Source organism: Corella eumyota, chromosome 2 (assembly GCF_963082875.1).
Source record: "Corella eumyota chromosome 2, kaCorEumy4.1, whole genome shotgun sequence".
Lineage (NCBI taxonomy): Eukaryota > Metazoa > Chordata > Ascidiacea > Phlebobranchia > Corellidae > Corella > Corella eumyota.
This window is the reverse complement of record NC_137491.1, coordinates 8,552,228-8,571,563: the sequence shown is the minus strand read 5'-3', so window position 1 is coordinate 8,571,563 and position 19,336 is coordinate 8,552,228. Positions and strand designations below refer to the sequence as shown.

General features: G+C 28.6%; 4 protein-coding genes across 7 annotated transcripts in view; 3 read left to right on the top strand and 1 right to left on the bottom strand.

The window, feature by feature from the left end:
- The first annotated feature begins 2,844 nt into the window (after positions 1 to 2,844).
- On the top strand, positions 2,845 to 6,348 carry LOC145743141 (desmin-like). 2 transcript variants are annotated; one of them, XM_082561048.1, is made up of 12 exons: positions 2,845 to 3,055; positions 3,214 to 3,433; positions 3,519 to 3,625; positions 3,698 to 3,793; positions 3,878 to 4,034; positions 4,158 to 4,316; positions 4,385 to 4,510; positions 4,661 to 4,750; positions 4,861 to 4,991; positions 5,365 to 5,444; positions 5,699 to 5,808; positions 5,928 to 6,348. In XM_082561048.1, the coding sequence occupies exons 1-12, from the start codon at positions 2,916 to 2,918 to the stop codon at positions 6,000 to 6,002; spliced, it is 1,491 nt and encodes a 496-aa protein (XP_082417174.1). In that variant the 5' UTR covers positions 2,845 to 2,915; the 3' UTR covers positions 6,003 to 6,348. The 2 variants fall into 2 exon arrangements, with proteins under 2 accessions (XP_082417174.1, XP_082417175.1); XM_082561049.1 differs by lacking the exons at positions 5,365 to 5,444; positions 5,699 to 5,808; positions 5,928 to 6,348 and adding an exon at positions 5,139 to 5,216.
- LOC145743991 (myosin-13-like) overlaps positions 5,228 to 19,336 on the top strand; it is a 57,564-nt gene continuing 43,455 nt past the window's right edge. The window contains exon 1 of the mRNA XM_082562080.1: positions 5,228 to 5,237. The gene's annotated coding sequence lies outside the window, so the exon portion shown is untranslated. The remainder of the gene's footprint in view (positions 5,238 to 19,336) is intronic.
- On the top strand, positions 7,121 to 10,742 carry LOC145743517 (surfeit locus protein 4-like). 2 transcript variants are annotated; one of them, XM_082561501.1, is made up of 7 exons: positions 7,121 to 7,256; positions 7,379 to 7,500; positions 7,582 to 7,678; positions 7,849 to 7,937; positions 8,229 to 8,415; positions 10,033 to 10,206; positions 10,346 to 10,742. In XM_082561501.1, exons 1-7 carry the CDS (start codon positions 7,206 to 7,208, stop codon positions 10,430 to 10,432), a joined length of 807 nt encoding a protein of 268 aa, XP_082417627.1. In that variant the 5' UTR covers positions 7,121 to 7,205; the 3' UTR covers positions 10,433 to 10,742. The 2 variants fall into 2 exon arrangements, with proteins under 2 accessions (XP_082417627.1, XP_082417626.1); XM_082561500.1 differs by lacking the exons at positions 10,033 to 10,206; positions 10,346 to 10,742 and adding an exon at positions 9,208 to 9,904.
- On the bottom strand, positions 11,194 to 19,205 carry LOC145743512 (syntaxin-binding protein 1-like). 2 transcript variants are annotated; one of them, XM_082561494.1, is made up of 17 exons: positions 19,102 to 19,205; positions 18,909 to 18,958; positions 18,641 to 18,722; positions 17,926 to 18,075; positions 17,636 to 17,739; positions 17,295 to 17,443; positions 17,154 to 17,214; positions 16,565 to 16,719; positions 15,917 to 16,024; positions 15,440 to 15,566; positions 14,911 to 15,130; positions 14,610 to 14,722; positions 14,089 to 14,270; positions 13,720 to 13,883; positions 12,089 to 12,252; positions 11,835 to 11,986; positions 11,194 to 11,768 (listed from the first exon to the last, which is right to left on the bottom strand). In XM_082561494.1, the coding sequence occupies exons 1-15, from the start codon at positions 19,127 to 19,129 to the stop codon at positions 12,173 to 12,175; spliced, it is 1,773 nt and encodes a 590-aa protein (XP_082417620.1). In that variant the 5' UTR covers positions 19,130 to 19,205; the 3' UTR covers positions 11,194 to 11,768; positions 11,835 to 11,986; positions 12,089 to 12,172. The 2 variants fall into 2 exon arrangements, with proteins under 2 accessions (XP_082417620.1, XP_082417619.1); XM_082561493.1 differs by lacking the exons at positions 11,194 to 11,768; positions 11,835 to 11,986; positions 12,089 to 12,252 and adding an exon at positions 12,520 to 13,171.

Below are 19,336 nucleotides of genomic sequence, written 5' to 3'. Positions count from 1 at the left end.
TCTGTACAGTCATTACAGTTTATTACATGCAAAAACTTATGCACCATGAGGTTAAAAAAATGAATTTTATCCACCAAGCATACAGATTCTTTATATATACCTTAATTGTTTAATTCATTAAACAAAAACTACACAACTAATACAGTTTACATATAAGTTTATGAATTAAGTTTTAGTCCTACGAAGGTTAGACCGGAACTTTATGGTTAAAACATAACCTACATATATATTTCAATCATGTTATTGACCACAAAATTAGGTACAACCCGGCGACAATTATTAGAAAGAACATTTACTTAATGCCCATTTTAATGAAATACAACAAATAGACAATAATACTACTATAAGTTTTTCACATTTTTGTCACCGATACTTTAAACATTTCAGTACCTACTTAAAAACCAAATTAATAAATATAGTTTAGTCCACTTTGTTCCGAATTTATTCTTTATTAAAGAATTTATTAAAGTTTTTGCCTCAAACTAATATATCAAATTGACCAATGAACAAAGTCACGACTTTTTTGCCTCTTTTGTAACAACAACATGTCTGCTAAAGCAGCACATTTAAATTTACAATTGGTGCTTGCTTTTTAAGAGAACTTTTTTAAACAACTAAATTTATGTTTTTCGACAAAATACATCATAAATCTTATAACCATCTACAACAAATTTAACACACAAGCTGTTTAACATTGTTGTAGTCTATTAGCCAATAATAAAATTTTTGTTTAACATGTTTAATAATTAACAACTTTTTTACAAATGACAATAAAGGGACCGAACTTTACATTAAAAATAATAAGATTTAGATACAACAACAACATACAAGGATATCTGTGACTGTCTGAAACACTTTGTTTTATAGAAAAAGCCTGTGCATTTGTCACAGTTTTTCCTTAAGCTATTACCTAAATGTGAATTATAATAAAAAGGTGCTTTTTATATAACATTTAGGGATTAATATATAACCAAATTTAATTTAAAACAATGCTTTTATTAAAATATAAAAAAATAACGGCATACCTTGTTTGTCAGTTTGTTGTTGTTTTCTTAATGTTGTTGTTTATATAAACTGGTAACTTTGAACAAAAGCAAATAAAACGTAAAATTCAACACAGTCCGAAGACGGCAAGCGTGTCAGTTGGGTGATCACCAGTTAAATGAAGACATCATTTCCCATTCATTCCTCTATCCTATCTAGCATACGCGCCAAACTACAATTTATACGCGCCCGCGCCAAACAGCTGATTAGCTTACGTCACAGCCCATACACACGTTTTTTGTGTTGCACTTTGCTCAGCGCGCGGGCGCAAAAAAATTTCGGTTTTAATACAAATTTTGGGCGTGACGTTTTCAAAATTTAATTAAGATTTTAAAAAAATTATGCGACTTTGACCTACCAATCAATTAGTGTTTTTTAATCCAAAGAAATGCGCATTTTTATATTATAATAATTAGTAAGACTGGGCTTATAACATGCACCAATTATCTACTAACCAATAAATGAAAATGGTTGCATTTTGGATAACTTTACTTTTAATCATTTGTCTTACTAATCGGCAAAAAACTTACAAAATAAAAAAAAAATTATTTGATAAATAAAACATAATTCGAAATCAATTGATCTATGCTCAAATAATAGATTAAACACCAATTAGCCATAGTTGAATTTTTATTTTAAATATCAACCCACAGACAAATAATAAATACCATAAATATAACACCTAAAATAAAAAATATGAATTTCCATTAAACACTTCAAAATATTTTGTAATAAGTATTAATATTAAAATGCTTCAAAAAAATTTCGGAGCCAAAATGCGATGTTTAACACAAAAAATAAAATAAAATCGGTTAGTTGACATTGACAGTTAAAAATTATTTATTGCATTGCTTATTAAGAAAACACAAAATGATTGAATTTATTTTTAAAATAAAAAAAAACATTATGCAAGTTGGCAAATTTTATTTGTAATAATACTAATATTTCCATCCAGTGTTGTTCGGGTAAAAATTAGTTATAGCCTGTAACAGGTTGCTGTTTTGCTAAAAGAATTGTTATAAAAGGTTCGTTTTTGTAGGATAATATATGTTTGGTAGTTCTTTGATTATCATAGGCACAGAATAAATAAGATCTGCAGTTGATTTGTAATAGAAAGTGTTGCTATAAAACTAGTAGGCCTAATTCGACAACAATAACAACAACCAAACAACTGTTTATTAAATAAAACAACATAATGTGTTATATTAATTCAACTTGGCCATTTAAAGGTTAGAAATACACGGTTAAGCTAATGTATAACGCAACTTAGTCTTGTTCTTTAATTATCACGTGATTGAATATTTGCAGCTGCTTTAGTTGTGACGTCAGCGTAAGGAGGAAACTTAATTGCGGAAGTTCAGTAAACAAAATATCTAAATTTATATATATTAAAAAGGTACATGACGATAAAAATTGTCCAAATAAAGAAATGTAAAACCCCAAATATAGTTAATGATTCCTTAATAACATACCTGACCTACTATTCTATTAGAACCGATGTAAACAGTTTGCCCTTTGAAAGATTTTAGTCAGCTGACGATGTGTCAATCACTATTTATGCTGTCGATAGGTTTGTCAATGCATATAGCGTATACTTAAAACACATTACTTCATAGATGAAAAAGGTTTTTGCATCATGACGTCATTAGCTATCCAATATAAACTCACGCAAATCAGGAATCGACAACAGATTACGCTTGCTATTTCAAGTGATAGGTTAGATATAGAAAATAAAACTACAGTTATAGAAGACTTTAATATAGGGTTAGGTTAATTTTTAGTAATCATGGTATTATAATTATTAACAAAAAATACGTTTAGATCAATTTATTTTTGGTTTATAACTGAATCTTGGTAAAACAACTAAAAACATGCCTCAATCTTCCCAACGAAGCTATGAAGAGAGAACATCAAGCTACAAGCGTCAGTTTGGTGATGGGCCGAATCGTTTTACCTATACACCAAAAACCCCAGCAAAACAATCAAATCAATCAAGCTCCAGAACATTCAGGTAAAGACTTTGTTACACTTAACTAACTTAGTAGTTGAAGGGTTAAAAATTATAAGCAAGTTTATGTCGGCGCCATAACCCATTTCTCACTAAAATTATATTTAGGGCTCCTGTGTGTATTGTTTTTTAACATCTTCGTATATTATTTTATTTTTTAGATTTTCCAGCAGTTCGACAAGCAATGCTGCCGGTGCTGGACCATCCACTAGTGGTGAAAGAATTCGATCAACCCGAGCTGTACCTGTCAGCTCTGGAATCTCAATGAGAGATATAAACAGCTTGGCTGATAGCATGGGACACGACTTCCAAGATATGCGCGTCAACGAAAAAGAAGAACTAAGAATTCTTAACTCAAGATTCGCTGGTTACATTACAAAGGTATAACAGACATTACCGCAATATGTAAAAAAATACATTTACAATATACCAGAAGCTAATATTACCTGAATATTCGTTTCTAAAGGTCCGAGGACTTGAACAAGCCAATAAAGTATTGGAAGCCAAGGTTGAGCAACTATCTGCAAATCAACCAGGTCGCTTAGCTGATTTATACGAAGAGGAGTTATCAAGGTAAAAGCTGTTATTTAAATATGTTTCTCATTTAAAAATAGACAAGACGTTAATTGAAATTTTAATTTACAGATTGAGGCGTGAAGTAGATAGAGTGACAAACGAAAAGGATAGCGTCTCACTTCAACTTGAAAATGCGCTTAGCGAGGCTGCAAAATACAAAAAGGAGTATGTTGACAAAGCTTTTTACTGCCTACAATTTATTGTTTTTTTATACCAAACATTGAATTTTTAATATGTTAACTTTATCAGAAACGAAGAAGAGGCAGCAATGAGACAAGAACTTGAAAATGATTTGAACGATATGAGAAAGGATTGTGATGATGCAACGTTGGTCAGATTGGATCTTGAACGACGACTTGAAACTCTTACTGAAGAAATTGAGTTTCTTAAGAGAATGCACGAGGAGGTATAGTCTTTTTACTTTAATAAAAAATACAAAAATGCCAAATAATTGCTAAAACAAGATGTTTTATATTTTAAGTTAGCCTTTAAAAAGTATACAGATTTTCAAACAAATATCATTTTATAGGAAATTGCCAATCTTCAAGAACAACTAAAGAAGAGTGAGATCAAAATCGAGATGGCACCAGGCCCCGATCTGGAGGAGATTTTGGAAGATGTGCGAAGCCAGTACGAGAAGATATCTGCCCAGAACAAACATGATGCTGAACAATGGTACACTGAAAAGGTAAAGACGAAAAATTGAAAAAAATAGGTTAAATATTGCAACACTAACTTGGTTAATTTTACCATAAGGTTGATGGGTTGCAACAACAAGCGTCAAAGAATGACGAAAACCTTAAAAACGTTCGTCAAGAAATTAACGAGTACCGAAAGACTGTTCAAACTCTTAACTTGGAGATGGACTCTCTTCGGGGCACTGTAAGCAAAAACTTGATTTAATAATTTTAGTGTTAAATTGTTAAAATATGTAGTATAATGTGGGACAGTAGAATGTGCTATTGTCTTTAGTTTTCTTCTGTTTTTTTTTTGTTTATTTTAATCAGTAAAATTTTACGACTTATTTTTTAGAACGACTCCCTCCAAAGAAGCTTGGCAGAAATGGAAAATCGATACAACGTCGATACTGCGGATTATCAGGATACCATAACCAACCTACAGGTTTACAAATTAACAATCTTTAAACATTTTTATATTGCTCTATTTGTTTTAAAATCAATGCGCGGTTCTTTCACAAACCGTTATTTTTGAGTAACTTTATATACATTTAGAACGAATGTGAAGACTTGAAGGCTCAAATGGGACAACATTTGAGACAATATCAAGAATTGATGGATGTCAAAATGGCACTGGATATTGAAATTGCTACATACAGAAAATTGCTTGAGGGAGAAGAATCAAGGTTAAATATGTTCAATCACACTAGAAAAACTTACTAAATTCAACTTTATGCTTATAACATAGTCATTGTGTTCATAACAGTAGCTAAGTGTCTATCTTTTATTAACTTCATCTCATTAACAACCTTCTTCAAAAATTTACTAAACAGAGTGGAAGAAGAAGGAAGGTAACCATCAACAACAAGATTAACATGATCATTTTAAATTTTAATGGTGGTATCATTTAAGTGTCTGCACATGCAGTTAAAGTTTTTTTTTTCAATATAAAATCACCATGAAACTGTATAATTGCCTATAACAATGTAACGTGTTTATTAATTTCACAATTTTATCATTGGATAAACGACTCCAACTTATATTTTATTACCCTTACAGAATTGCTGAACGCATCAAGAGCATGCAGGCATTTGTTGCGAGCTCAGCACCAGCCTATAGTTCTGCTTCAGCACGTAAAGGTTAGCGACATTTGTGTATTATTACGAAATAACTTTAATAGGACATAACGACATATACGATGACGATATAGTCTGCCTTTAAAACCCAAGGGATACTTCATTCGGGAATACATAAGCATGTTTGGCGCTGATTTTAATACTTGTGACTTAAATGTTTCCATTGATCCTAAATTTAGCAACAATTAGAGGGACTTATATAAAATTTACATATATGTTTTTTAATGATAAGCTAATGTGTTGTTTTGGTTATATAGGATTTGCAGGTCAATCCAGTTCAGTAGCTGGACGACAGGAAAGCGATGACGTAGAAACAGTCACCACGAAAAAGGTTGTCGTCAAGACTATTGAGACTAAAGATGGGCGGGTAATTTAATAACACAATATACACTTTTTTAATTTGATACCCTGCTTTAAGGCTACACCTAACTACGTTTTTATTAAAACATAACAAATTTAACTTAACTGAAATATGTTAACCTTTAGGTTGTGAGCCAGAGTGAGGACGTTCGCGAACAATCATCTGGAGATTATGATGACCAGCCTCACCCAAGCTTCTAAATAAATACAAACAGCAACCCACAATTTAATTAAAAACAACATCTAGTTTAACGTACATTTAAAAACTTATTGCCAGTACCATGAACGGACTATTTTCAAACACAATTTTTATACATTATTCAATATAAATAGTCATGATCGTATTTTTATTATGTTGAAAGAAAAATTAACTATATTAACCCAAACTATATTATTGATGCCGTTCGAGAATGTATGTATTTAGATTTGATTGATGCATAGCCTAGTATTTTTGTCGTTGTGTTGTATGCTCGAGACTGAAATTTGGTAAAATTTAAAAGAAGGTTACGTCTTTGTTTATAAATTAATAAAAAATTGTTTAGCTTAATTTGTTTTGATTCTTAAACAGTAAAAGTTTCCAAGGGTAATTTTACTAACCATAGACCATAAGCATTTGAAATTAATAATAGTTTTTTACACAAGTTAGGTGTGAAAACCTGATCTGGTAATTTTTTTAATAAAAAATACTTGCAAAGGATAAGTTATTGTTAAAAGTAACAAAATAAAAATCCAAATTAGCAGCTCTATTTTATACCAAATATTGGTTTAATCAAATAAACAATTAAAGTAAGTTAAATATCAAAACACTACATACTAAGAATAATTTTAATAGTTTAAACGCGTAAAAATCGAAGTTTGTAATATATAATTGATTGGTTATGCAAAATTAGTTTTTCGAGTCGATAAACGTACGTGGCTTATGTTGCATTGTGGGATTTAATTGGCTTCTTCGCATGAGCGATTCCATATTGTACGAATGCACTTTCTAAATAAATCGCTTTGCCGGTGTTGACGTAAGCATTTATAGGGTTGAATTGCTTTCTGGCTTACTGTACTTTTTAGATACAACAAGAAGTAACTGGCTATGTAATGCTATTTTGAGATTGATTATTTATGTTTAATACAAGGTCTGAGCAGCTAAGTCTGTAAGCGTTGGAGTGTTGTTAATTTTTCTTGAACTTGAGAAATATAGAGATTAAATTAAACGTCTCATTTGTTTTGTACGTTAGGCTGTTAGACTGTCCTAGTTCTTACGTAACTTTAAGGTAACTTAATCTTTTACCTAAAAACTGTTAACTTTTTTATTAATTGTTAGTAGTCTACCGTAGGCAATAGGTTCTGTAATTAAAGAAGAGCTAACATTAGGAAATTAATTAAACCTGAAAATTGAGTTAATATTCGAGTATGGCTTCTCAAAACGCATTTTTAACCAAGGCTGAAGATGCAGCTGACAAGGTAAGCTTATTTTGTATTTGTTATTATAATTACATTTTTAGTATGTAAAAGACAAAATTTTATGTGGTTTGTTAATACCTGAACAATATAATTTTAAAGTTAATACAAATACATTTTTACAGGTATTACGGCACACAAAATATGTTTTACCCCATCTCGGTCGCCTGTGTTTAATTTCAACCTTTTTAGAAGATGGGATAAGAATGTGGGTACAGTGGGGTGAACAGAGGGACTACATTGCAAGGTAATTTACCCTTAATTACCCTAAAATTTACAAAACTATAACTTTAAACTAACAGATAACAAACAAGGTTTTTTGTTTTAGTACATGGAGTTGTGGACAGTTTATTGCTGCTGTTTTTGTATTTATAAACATGGTTGGGCAAATAGGATCGTGTACAGGTGTTTTGCTTAGAAAACAGGTAAATAAATTTATAATGCTGTTAAATAACAACCACACATGTGTGATTTCATGTTAAATGTATATGAATGTTGCAAACAGATTAATTTTTCTTAATAAATGTAAAAAAATTTTACATGAATTTTAACATTTTATGTTTGATATCTTAGTAATCATATTTTTGAATTTTAGGTTCCAATAATGTGTGGAATTTTATTCTTCATTATTGGACTTCAAACTATTGCGTATAGCATTTTATGGGATATTAAATTTCTTGCCAGGTATGAATCAATCTTTGATGTATAACACAATTATGTTCAAAAACTCAACAAATGGCTAATGTTGAATGTTGTTAGAAATATTGATTAGTGTTTTATTTACTTCTGTATGCTTTTTCTATTTATGTCCAATATTTGAAGATTAATTAGCAGCACAGTGTTAAAATTGTATTACATTTTAACAATACTTAAATGAGCAATCACCTCTTTTTAAGAACGCAATTGGATAAAGTTCTAGAGCCCACACGTAAATTGTTTGCTAGTTATTTAAATAAAAAAGTATCTTACTTTTAGAAACCTTGCACTTGTTGGTGCAGTTTTACTTCTTCTTGCTGAAAGTAAATCGGAAGCAAGATCCTTGTTCGCTGGAGTACCGACCATGGATAGAAATACTCCAAAATCTTACATGCAACTGAGTGGAAGAGTTCTCCTTGTCCTTATGTTTATGACACTTCTGCATTTTACTCTTAACCCTGTTGACGTGAGTAGAAAAAATAAGTTTTTGAATGGTATAATATATTATCATTTAGTACTAAACGACCCATCTGTTGCCTTGCTTATCTTATGAAGCTGCAACTTTATAAATTATCATGTTTTTGTTTAATATTATGAACTAAAATTACATTTACTAACATTTGTAAATGTAGTTTTTATATTTTGTATATGCTAAATTGCTAATACAAAATCAAAACGTTCATTTAACATAGTGGCGGTACGATATATTTAAGTTTTTGCATGCAATTAAATTATTTAGTTGTATTGAAACATCGCCCAGAAAAAATCTTTGTATTAACAACTGTAGTGCGATCGCGTTACTAATAGTGTATGGATATTTGAAATAGCCCGGAAATTAGATTACCGTTAGGGTAGTTTGTAGCAATTGGTGACCAAAATGGTGACAGGTTATGGTTGTAGAAAGAAAAAAAATGTAATTAGTGGTAGTGGGTTTTGATAAAAGGTGAGTTAATCTTTTTTGATAATGGTGATTATTTTATGTTCTTAATTAAATGTATTATTTTATAATAAATAGCCTATAGGTTATTGTAGTACTAGAAACTAATGCTTGTAGCACAACTTCTTAAAATTTAACTGGGCGATATTTCAATACAATTAATTTATATTTAAATGCTAAATTGATGATTAATTGCATGAAATAATTTTCCCTTTATTTTTTACACCAAGTTTTTATTTATTTTGTTGAAATATCGCCTAGTTTTACTATTTTTTTGGTTGAAATATCTTTATTTAACGTTGTAATGTACCTTCATTCTAGGTCATACAAAATGTAATTGGATCTGCGTTGATGTTGCTGGTATGTATTGGTTTTAAGACCAAACTGTCAGCCATGGTACTAGTACTATGGCTGTTTTTGTTAAACATCTACCAAAATCAATTCTGGAACTACGCGTCGACTAGAGCAATGCACGACTTCTTGAAATACGATTTCTTTCAAACTTTGTCAGTTATTGGTGGATTAATGATGGTGGTATCACTTGGACCTGGTGGGGTTAGCTTCGATGAACGAAAGAAACTTTATTAATACTGGACAAAACTGCTTACTGATTACGCTTTTTATTAATACAAAGTTTCACAAAGTGTTCTGTAACATTCCTAGATATATTAAACCTGTTTAAGATTGTTTATAATATTCATTCTGCCTGTTTTAACCATGTCCAGAGTTGAAGCTTTTATAACACGTTTTTTATATCTGTTTGAAGCTATTGTTTTGTGTAAGAAAATCTAGAAAATTAAAAAGAGAAAAATTTCATTGAAACTGGTGGAAAAAATATTAATTTAAAATGTAGTATATATTAACCTAAGCCTTATTACCAAAATGTTTGTGTAAAAATTAGTGAATTTGAAGTGTTTTCGTGCAATTTGAGACTTGTTTTAGTTTGTGGTGCCATAATTGTAAATATGTGATGGAATTTTATATCGGTTAGTAATAAATATCAAACTGCAAATTTGTGTTTGTTGTGCTTTAGATAGTAACATGAGTTAAGAATTTTACATTATAAAAATATATTAAAAACTGCTGTTATTTAAATTTTTAATACGCACAAAATAAACCCTTAAATTTTTGATTATTTTGTTTCAGATTGTTATGGATATTCTTGGTCTTGGTTGCATGATTAGTATTTCGGTTGGTTACAAGGCAAGAATATGTGCTTCTGTGCTTGCCGTTGGTTTATTTATAATGAACGTTACAATTAATAACTTCTGGGCTTATTCTAGCATAATGAACGACTTCCTAAAATACGACTTCTTCCAGGTAAATTAAACAAAATAACATTGGATATTTGAATTATGAATATACCAAGAATTTAATATAAACTGCCGTTTATCAATTTTTTTCCTGATTTTATGTAGAGGTATATACAAAACTTTTATAATTTTAAATTTGTTTTTAGGTTATGTCGGTTATTGGTGGCTTACTTATGATGATTGAAAAAGGACCTGGTGGTCTTAGCTACGATGAATATAAGAAAACTTTGTAGACAACACTATAAACACACCTAAATTTATCATGTTTTTTCATTAAGCTATTGGAGAGCAGTATGAACTAACTTTTCTATATTTAATCGAATTTTTAAAAATATTTTTTAATTTCAAAATTGGTGTTCTTTTATGCTAGCGAACTATGTATTTCCGCCACCGTAGTATTATACGTTTGGTATTACTTAAAAATGAAAAATATGTCACATGAAAAACAAACTGCAATCATTTTTACTTCTATTTTTCTGATTCGTTATGTTTGTAATAGCAATAAATTGAATGTATATTCGCACAATAAATATGAAAACTAAAATTACTCCAATGTAGGTGTAAATTTTTTAAAAAAGCTTAAATAAAAATGCAAGGAATGTGTGGTACTTTTGTAGTATAAAAGTAATTATGTAATATATTGGTACTAAGGTAAGAGCTACAAAGTTAAGGTTTCAAACAAAAAAAGTTTATTTTAGAAATAACAAAATGCATTTTTATATATAATTATAGTCCTAACTTTTCTGTTTATTGTATTATAATTACTACTAACATAAGGTAGTGATTAAGTCATGCCCTAAAAATGTCCCCTCTATTAGTGCAATATTTAAATACTAGACAGCCCTAGGCAGTATAATTATTACCTTATTTAATGATGAAGATATTGTATCAGGTTGTTTTTGTCGGCTAATAAACTCCTTATGGAAATTCTTTTAACACTTTTATTACATATTTTAAAAAATAGATCTTATTGTTCTGTATCTACTTTAGAAACATGAAGATTAGTTTTTATTCATAATATATTACAAAATCATTCAAGTTATAGCTTATATATAAAACTGTTAGCTCCAATTATACAATACTAAAACATAGAAATCTAATTGCACAATAATAAAAGAAACAAAAATATAAACGAATTGTTAAAATTAAATAAAATGAGTGCACAAGAAAAAGTAACGTTATACTTATAATGGAATATTATAATAATGCAGCTTTTAAACTAGTTTCATTACATTATGATATCGTAATAGGTTAAAATAAAATTAAACTTTAATACTTATATCACACATATTAATATATAATGTTCAACACTAAAATAAAGTTATGCATAATAATATTTACATTTGTTTGGTATGGTAAGGCCAATTACTACAATGGAACGTGTTTAATTATTTATACAATTGGCCACAATGTTGACCAAAAATATTAAAATACACAAATAACGTTGTTTAGTTCAAAAAAAGTGTTAAAATCATAGACAATCACTGTTTTGCACCGCTAAAAGCTGGGTTCTCTACTCCCCCAATAGAAGTTTTTTCCGACACCACAAACTTATCACCATCATTGGACCTACATAAAATTCAATTTAAATAGCTTACCTAAAACAAAATGTATTCAATTGGTATAGTAACTTACCAGTTTAAGTTTGAAGAATTATCCACTTCCAATGCAACTGACTCAAGAGTTAACTCAATATTGTCAGTTGAGCCATAACCACTAGTGTTGTTGCTTGAGTTAGTGTTATGGGATGTAGATGCTTGATGATGGGATGTGTTTTCATCTGCAGCCTAATGTTAGGTTTAATAAAAATTAATAATGTAATAAAGTAAGGCAAACCAATAAAAAAATAACAAAATTTATAAAAAAAATAAAAACAAAATATTTCCAACGTTTTTCTTTTTCTTGGACATGGAAAGTCGTCTTAAACTTCTACGCAGGGCGGCAGGGAGACCTGTTTTCAGCGGCTGTGATTGTCAATTCGGGTTGTCTGCTGTCTCAGTCAAATTGACAAGATCTTGCAAAAAGTCATTGGGATGATGGATATGAGATGAACCTACAACAATAATAAATGTTAATTGTTTCTCATTTATGTTCACAACAATACTAAAAAGGACACTTATAACATTAGTTTAAAAGTTATAAAAATCAAAGAACAAATGATTACCTTTCATAATCCTTAGTGTAAAAAAATATTTTTTTAATAAAATAACTATTCAGTGAAAAACTTGATTTATTGTAAGAGAATAAGATTAATAAAAACATTAACACCAAGCACACAGATAAAATACCAACTAAACCATATATTTATTTATAAACTAAACCAATGGTGATTTAATATGGAACGTTTACTTTTGACTGGGATATTTTTAGATAAATTCTGTATTAAAAATTACCATAGTGTTGTTTAATATTTATATGTACCTTTAAAATAGTAAATTTTTTTACATAACAAAAAACAATATGACATCTAATAGTTTTTTTTACAAAACTATAAAATCAATAACAACATTAAACAATAACAAAAAAAAAAACAGTTTTAAACGTTGAAGAATTTTTTTTAACCCAACACAACCCCTAGTGTAAATTAAATGTGCCCACTTATATTAAAGTGCTCAATTGAAATAGTGACTACCACTAAAAAACTAAAATCTATAAAACTTCAAAATATGTGTTACCTAATAAATTATATTACGCAAAAAAATAAAACCAAAATTAGTGTCATAATAAGTGATTTACATGCAACTAAAAACTAATGACAAAACCTGATTTTTTTCTATCTTATTAAATACATTTGTTATTGCATTAAATTTTAATTGTGATATGCAATGTAATATTAAGGTATTTATTTAAAAAATGGGCAGTGAAATGATTATTTATTTAGTTAGATATGGGTCCATCTTCAAAACCAACAGACCTGGTCAACATACTGCAATCATTAAGAAAACTATTCGGTTTCAATATTGATGTTGAACCTATGTTTAGATTTAAATAACACAGACATGGTGAAAACACACAGTGGCACAAATAGGTGAAAACATGACATATATGAGACAAAAACAACATTTAATCATTCATACAATACCCAAGGTTGATGGTGTCCAAAATGAGCAAATAAAAAATAAAAAAAATAAATAATGTTAAAATAAATTATGATTAATGATTTGAAAACATTAGAAAACCTTTGTTACGTAAATCAATAAATTGGTTATTTTAAAACAGAAATTCTATTTACTGAACAAATAAAGATTTCAATAGGAAATAGCCAATAAACAAAGGCTACACCTATGTTATTCTAGCCAGGCTATTTTGATAAAAGAAATCATAAAATCAATGTTATATTTAAAACCTATATTATAAATCCTAAATTAAAATTAAAAATAAACCATTAGGTATGTTTTATATAAAAAAATTCATAATAATTAACATGCTGCAATTAAAAAAAATGCTAAAATCAAAAAGCCAAAAATAAATAGAAGCTAAAATGTTTTAAAAAATCTAAAAAATAATAAAAAAAGCTTACCGATTAGCACCTCCCATTTGTCACCCTTTTCTCTCAGTTGGTTTGTGACCTCATAAGCAGCTCTCATCTCTGAACACGACATTCCTCCTATCATGAAAATAATAAGACGTGGTCCTGACTTGTATTCCGTTGGACCCTTGTCTTTGTGCCAGTGATATCTCGCACTAAAAACAAACAAAAATTTACTAACAAATGCTGTACCTTATTCTAAGTTTTAATATAATTAAGCATATAAAATACGTTAATCTGACAATTAAACTCAACTTTACAAAAAATAAATAAAATTGAAAACAAGTTTTATAAAAAAAATGTAATAAACTTTACCAAAAAAATCTTTACCCCCACAACACAAAGTAACTCTGAATTTACCTTCGAACATTTGTGGTGTTAGATCCTGTACCTCGACCCGAGAAAAACGGGAATAAACGTTGATCCAGTTTATCATCGATTGCCATCTCCATCACATCTTTCACCATGGGAGTCCATCGAGATAGTTGGTAGATAACTTCGTGCTCACGTCTGTCCATTTTTGGACCACTACGTTTTCGACCCTTAAAAAATTAGTAATATTGTTAGATTTTTAAATGACACATGTTCTTGTAGAAAAATAGAGCTAATGCTATTACATTTTTAAAAAATTGACAATACTCTAAAATAAAATTTGTTTTTAAGAAAGCCTAATCTTGACTTTTAAAATAAATTTTATTTTAGAATTATTATTTTTACGAACGGGTTGAATATAAAATTGTAATTGCTAAAATTTCTTGCCAGTTTTAACCCCTTAAAAACTATACAAAATATAAAATTAATATACAAATTTTATCCACTAAGATATTAGGCTTTTTAGTCAAGTGTAAAATCAGCCAAAATTCTTATAGTTTATGCTATACCTCATTGTTTATAATGGTAACACCCAGATGAGCTAAGTTACGGATTGAAGCTTCATCGTTTGCAGAAATATTTGCATGAAGTATTAACTTCTTTAAATTCTCTTCAGGAATTCCTACAATCAAAAAGTTTTCGTTAAAAAGTACTAAAATATAATTTAATGCATTATAGACAAATTAATTCACAATTTAAATATATTTTAAGCATAGAAAATCCATTTTGGTCAACCTATAAATAATTAATAAGCTTGCTTTTTAAATTGAATATAGAAATATTGGTACAGTAAAAAAAGCAATAACATACCATTCTTAAGCATAATGTAAAGCAAAATAATCCTGATTTTGTCTACTGCTTGCACAGTTTTGTCCAACAAAATATGAACAACATTTTTCATTGGTTCTTTGATGTGAATTCCCTTTGAGTCGGTGCCCATTGCAAGATCTTGTTCAACTTTGCATAATTTGTCAACACGATCTGTGTATTGCTTCATGCAGTCTTCAGCCATGTGAAGATGGGTGGAATACTAAAGTAAAACGTTTTGATTAGAGTTTTTAAATATTCAAACCCAACTAAAACAAAAAAATGACAATTTGTCACCAAGAATGTTTTATAGTCAAAGAAATAGCTCGAATAGAGTTATTTAAGATTTGTAAAAAAGTAAAAAACTCAAAATCTTGTAAGACAGGTTGTAAAATCTTGATTTGAAGGCATATAGCTCAATACTAAAACTTTAACTTTACCAACTTTTAGTTTACAGTGGCCAAACAAACAAATTCATTCAACACCTATTAATCAAACAAGGTAAATCAACAAAAGAAATGAAATTTCTTACTTTGCTTAACTCCTTCTGGTACTGAGGCATCTTTTTAAGCATGTTCGATAAATCTCTCATTGTCGTTTTTTCACCACTATCCATTCGTTTTTCCTTTGCAAAAGCCTTCAAGTGTGAAGTGACTTTCCTGAAAAATAAAAAAGATCAAAAACAAAGTGTTTAAATATTTAAAAACTGGTATGAAATTAAAATAGGGGGATAAATATAAAATATACGGTCTATTTATAATGTAGCCTGATGGACAACATATATTTTTGTTCAAATTATAGACCTTTGAAATAAATATTACTGATGATTGCAGTAGGTTGTTGTAAGCATATTACAACAAGAGATAATGGCCACCCTCAAATTAGGCAAATATGATTATAGTCATATTATAGTCACGCTTAAATTAGGCAAGTATGTAGGTTACTACAGAATTTATATCCTATTTATGAAGCAACTTTAAGCATTGGTAAAGTATTTAAATAAACGTACTTGGACACATCAGCAATATGTTCATGTCTCAATGAAATCCACAAATCATCGTCTTCATCTAATAACACTTGTTTCTCTGATTGCCCAGGCTGCTGTTGGTTCAAATATCTAAAAAAAAAATTTTTTTTAATTTAATCGTTAAAAAAAATATATTTGTATATAACAAAATTGATCTAGAATTTGAGAAAACAGCATTCATGATATAAATAACTGATATATTAAACCTAACTAAAGCACCTACAAAAAAAAAAAAAAAAACATTTTTCTAACACAAAACTGGAGTGGAAGTAAAAGCAATTAACAACTTGGGAATTTCATTGTTATGTCTAAGCAAACTTGAAAAAAATCCAGGTATATAAATTTGTTTGGATTTGGTTCATTAAATCAGTAGGTCATAGAAAACTGTTTAAATCCACATATCACAATTTCTAACGACTTAAATGTCAGACGAAATTTAAATTGTGGTAAATATGAATCGATTACCTTAGATTGAAAACCGCACATATTATTTCTCCATAGAAATAAAGAACACAAAGCTCAATTAACATTTTATGTGGGTTTTTCGACTGAATACTTAAATAACATTTGAAGAAAGGTAAAACCAGGTTATTTAAATTGTAAAAAGAGTCCTATGAAAAAAATACATACTTGTAAACATCATTTTCAATGGGCAGAAGATCTTGTACCATGGCTTGGTAAGTTAACTCATGAACTAATACAGAAACAGGGTCGAAACCCCGATCCAAAATAATAAGTTGAGATCGAGACTTATCTGGACCCTCACCCATGTCAGGGTTATCAGCCTAAATAAAAAAGTTATTAATATTGATTTTTATTTTTTTTTCTAAATATTTAAAAAAAAAGTTCAATTTTAAATTTACAACTTTTTGTAAATAAATTTTTTTATTAATTTGCCACAATGAGGTACTTCTTAAAGTGCATGTTATTATCAAAAACAAAAAAAAAGCTGCAACAATAAAAAAACTGGTCATTCAATGCAACAACACTTGGGTCTGAAAGCAATTTCCTGGTTTCATGAATAATATATAACCTAATATAACTCACAACACGATCATCAAATGTTAATTGTTTATACAAAAAGAAAAACCACCTTACTTTGGGTATTACACAAATAATAAAAAAACCAAACATAACCGTTAACCACTTTTCACTGGTTTAGTTTATTAAAAATATTAAAATTTTATAAAAATACAAATTTTAATTTTTTTTTAGTTACCTTGAAAGCATCCACCTTACTTTGCAGAAGTTGTGCTAATAGAAACGACTTTTCTCCATCTCTAAAATTAAACAATGTTGTTATCACAAATGTAACAAATTTAGTTCCCATGCTTAACTAAAGATAATAAAAAAGTCTTACTGGCGGTATCGAATAGAAGGATATTCTCCCAACACAGAACAGAGGGTGGAAAGTTGTTCAGCAATTCTTTCCAGTACTTTGTCGTGTTTGTCTGTTTTTACTGGACTGTAGATGTGTTCAAACGTACCAGGACAATCAAGTGTAAACACCTGGCAATGTACATTAAGTATCAGGTATTGGTGAATCATTGTTCAGGTCAAACAGCAACAAATAATGTTTATGCTATGTGTTATATTTAATTATATACTGACTCCCATGTATAAATTTAGCCAAATGTAAAAAATTGTTTAATATAAAACTAAAAAAGCCTGTAGTATTATTCTGTAACTTTTAAAATTTACCTGGGATTCATAAGGTAGAAATGCAATGTTGACCTCCTTCAAAGTTTTAATATATTTTGAAATGTTTGACTGGCAGATCAGCTTAAACAGTGCATCTGGGCAGGCTATAAAAATAAACAAATGTAGTCATTATAAATACAAAACAGTAATCAACATAAAGAATTACATAACCTATCTATTAAAAAAAACACTACTAGTACTTAAAATATAATTAAATATTTTTGTTTTATGTTTAGACTACACTTGAATAATACCAGTGTGTTTATGAACCATTTAAATATAAACCTTACTGTCAGTAAAAAAGATGTGAATGTATTTGTATTTTCTTTCGTCGAGAAAATCGTCCAGTAATTTGTCAACAGAATCTTTTGAAGGCGTGATAAAATAAACAACCTCAAAAGTTGGCATGGGTTGCCGTGTTTTATACAAATCCTCAACCACTGAACGAAATAAGATAAATATTATTCTAAAAGTGGGCTTAAAATTGCAGAACTTGACTTATAATATTTCATTTAAATTTTGTCCATAAAAAAGAATAAAAATACAAAATAATAGAATAATTAAAAGTCAATTAGAAAATGGCTTTTAATATTTGAAGTTTTTTAAACTTATTAAATTTAAAATAGAGTTAATAGAAGACCATGAAGTCATTTAATTAACAAAAAGCTTTGAAGCCAATAAATATTGATTAAAAGGAAATAGTAGCCTTAATTACAACCAAAGAAAGGGATAGGCAAAGAGCAAAGCATTACTACTCAAAGTGTATTGATTATTTAAAAAGCATCAGCGAAAGCCCATATGGTACTTTTTAAAAGAAACATTCATATAAATATTTAACTTATATTTTTTACAACATCTATTTTAATGTTGAATATTTATAACAAACAAATAAAATAAAAATTAAAAAAAATTTAACCAAAGTGCTTTAATGTGTTAAAAGCATTTAAAAAAAATAATAAAACCATGTTAGACAATAAACAATCTGTTACTTTTAGTTTAACTTACATGTTATTCCTTCATCTATAATATCCTTCATTTTACAACAAGATGAAATGATCCTTACACTAAGATGGTCGAGAATCAAAATCTTTAAAATACAAAAACATATCAGATGGGTAAACAAACAAGTAGCATTTACTTATCAAAATCTGATATGTATAGTAAGAAATACAATCCACATCTAATCTTAAATAAAATAAGGTAGTAAGGTAATATATAAATAGAAGTTTTTTATTGTATGTTGTATGTCAAATAACAGTTTATATAATTTTACCTTCCAGTGATTGTTTGTATTAACTTGCCGAATGACATTCTTCATGATTTCTATAAAAGTTAATGTAATAATATTGACTGAGCTATTAGTGGGTTGGATAATAAAACAATTAAAACAAAGATAACATTATAACATTAATGTCTTTAGAAATTAAATATATTATATATATAAAAAATTGAAAAACACGACTTACTTTCTCCAATAAGCGCCTTTAAAGCCATCTTGATAGTTTTTATTAAACAATCAGATTAACTTTATTGCTATATTCAGTTATCTGGTTATTAGTGACTAATCTCTACAGTAAAACAACATAAATTGTAGGTTATAGTAATACTTTTATTGAAATGCAAAAATTTAAAAGATCTAAACGTTTTCTTTGGGTGTTATTTAAAACAAACAAACGTAAACCAATTTAGTTTTTTTTTAAT

Bases quoted from the DNA above. Each gene is read 5' to 3' on its own strand.
- LOC145743517 (XM_082561500.1), top strand. From the start codon at position 7,206: ATGGCTTCTCAAAACGCATTTTTAACCAAGGCTGAAGATGCAGCTGAC. The intron at 7,501-7,581 runs GTAATTTACCCT...TTTTTGTTTTAG, and splicing joins CAGAGGGACTACATTGCAAG to TACATGGAGTTGTGGACAGT. The intron at 8,416-9,207 runs GTGAGTAGAAAA...CCTTCATTCTAG, and splicing joins TTACTCTTAACCCTGTTGAC to GTCATACAAAATGTAATTGG.
- LOC145743141 (XM_082561048.1), top strand. From the start codon at position 2,916: ATGCCTCAATCTTCCCAACGAAGCTATGAAGAGAGAACATCAAGCTAC. The intron at 3,794-3,877 runs GTATGTTGACAA...TAACTTTATCAG, and splicing joins GCTGCAAAATACAAAAAGGA to AAACGAAGAAGAGGCAGCAA. The intron at 4,317-4,384 runs GTAAAGACGAAA...TTTTACCATAAG, and splicing joins AACAATGGTACACTGAAAAG to GTTGATGGGTTGCAACAACA.
- LOC145743512 (XM_082561493.1), bottom strand. From the start codon at position 19,129: ATGGCTTTAAAGGCGCTTATTGGAGAAA. The intron at 16,025-16,564 runs GTATGTATTTTT...TTTTTTTTTTAG, and splicing joins ATTGAAAATGATGTTTACAA to ATATTTGAACCAACAGCAGC. The intron at 14,723-14,910 runs GTATGTTATTGC...TTTTGATTGTAG, and splicing joins TTACATTATGCTTAAGAATG to GAATTCCTGAAGAGAATTTA.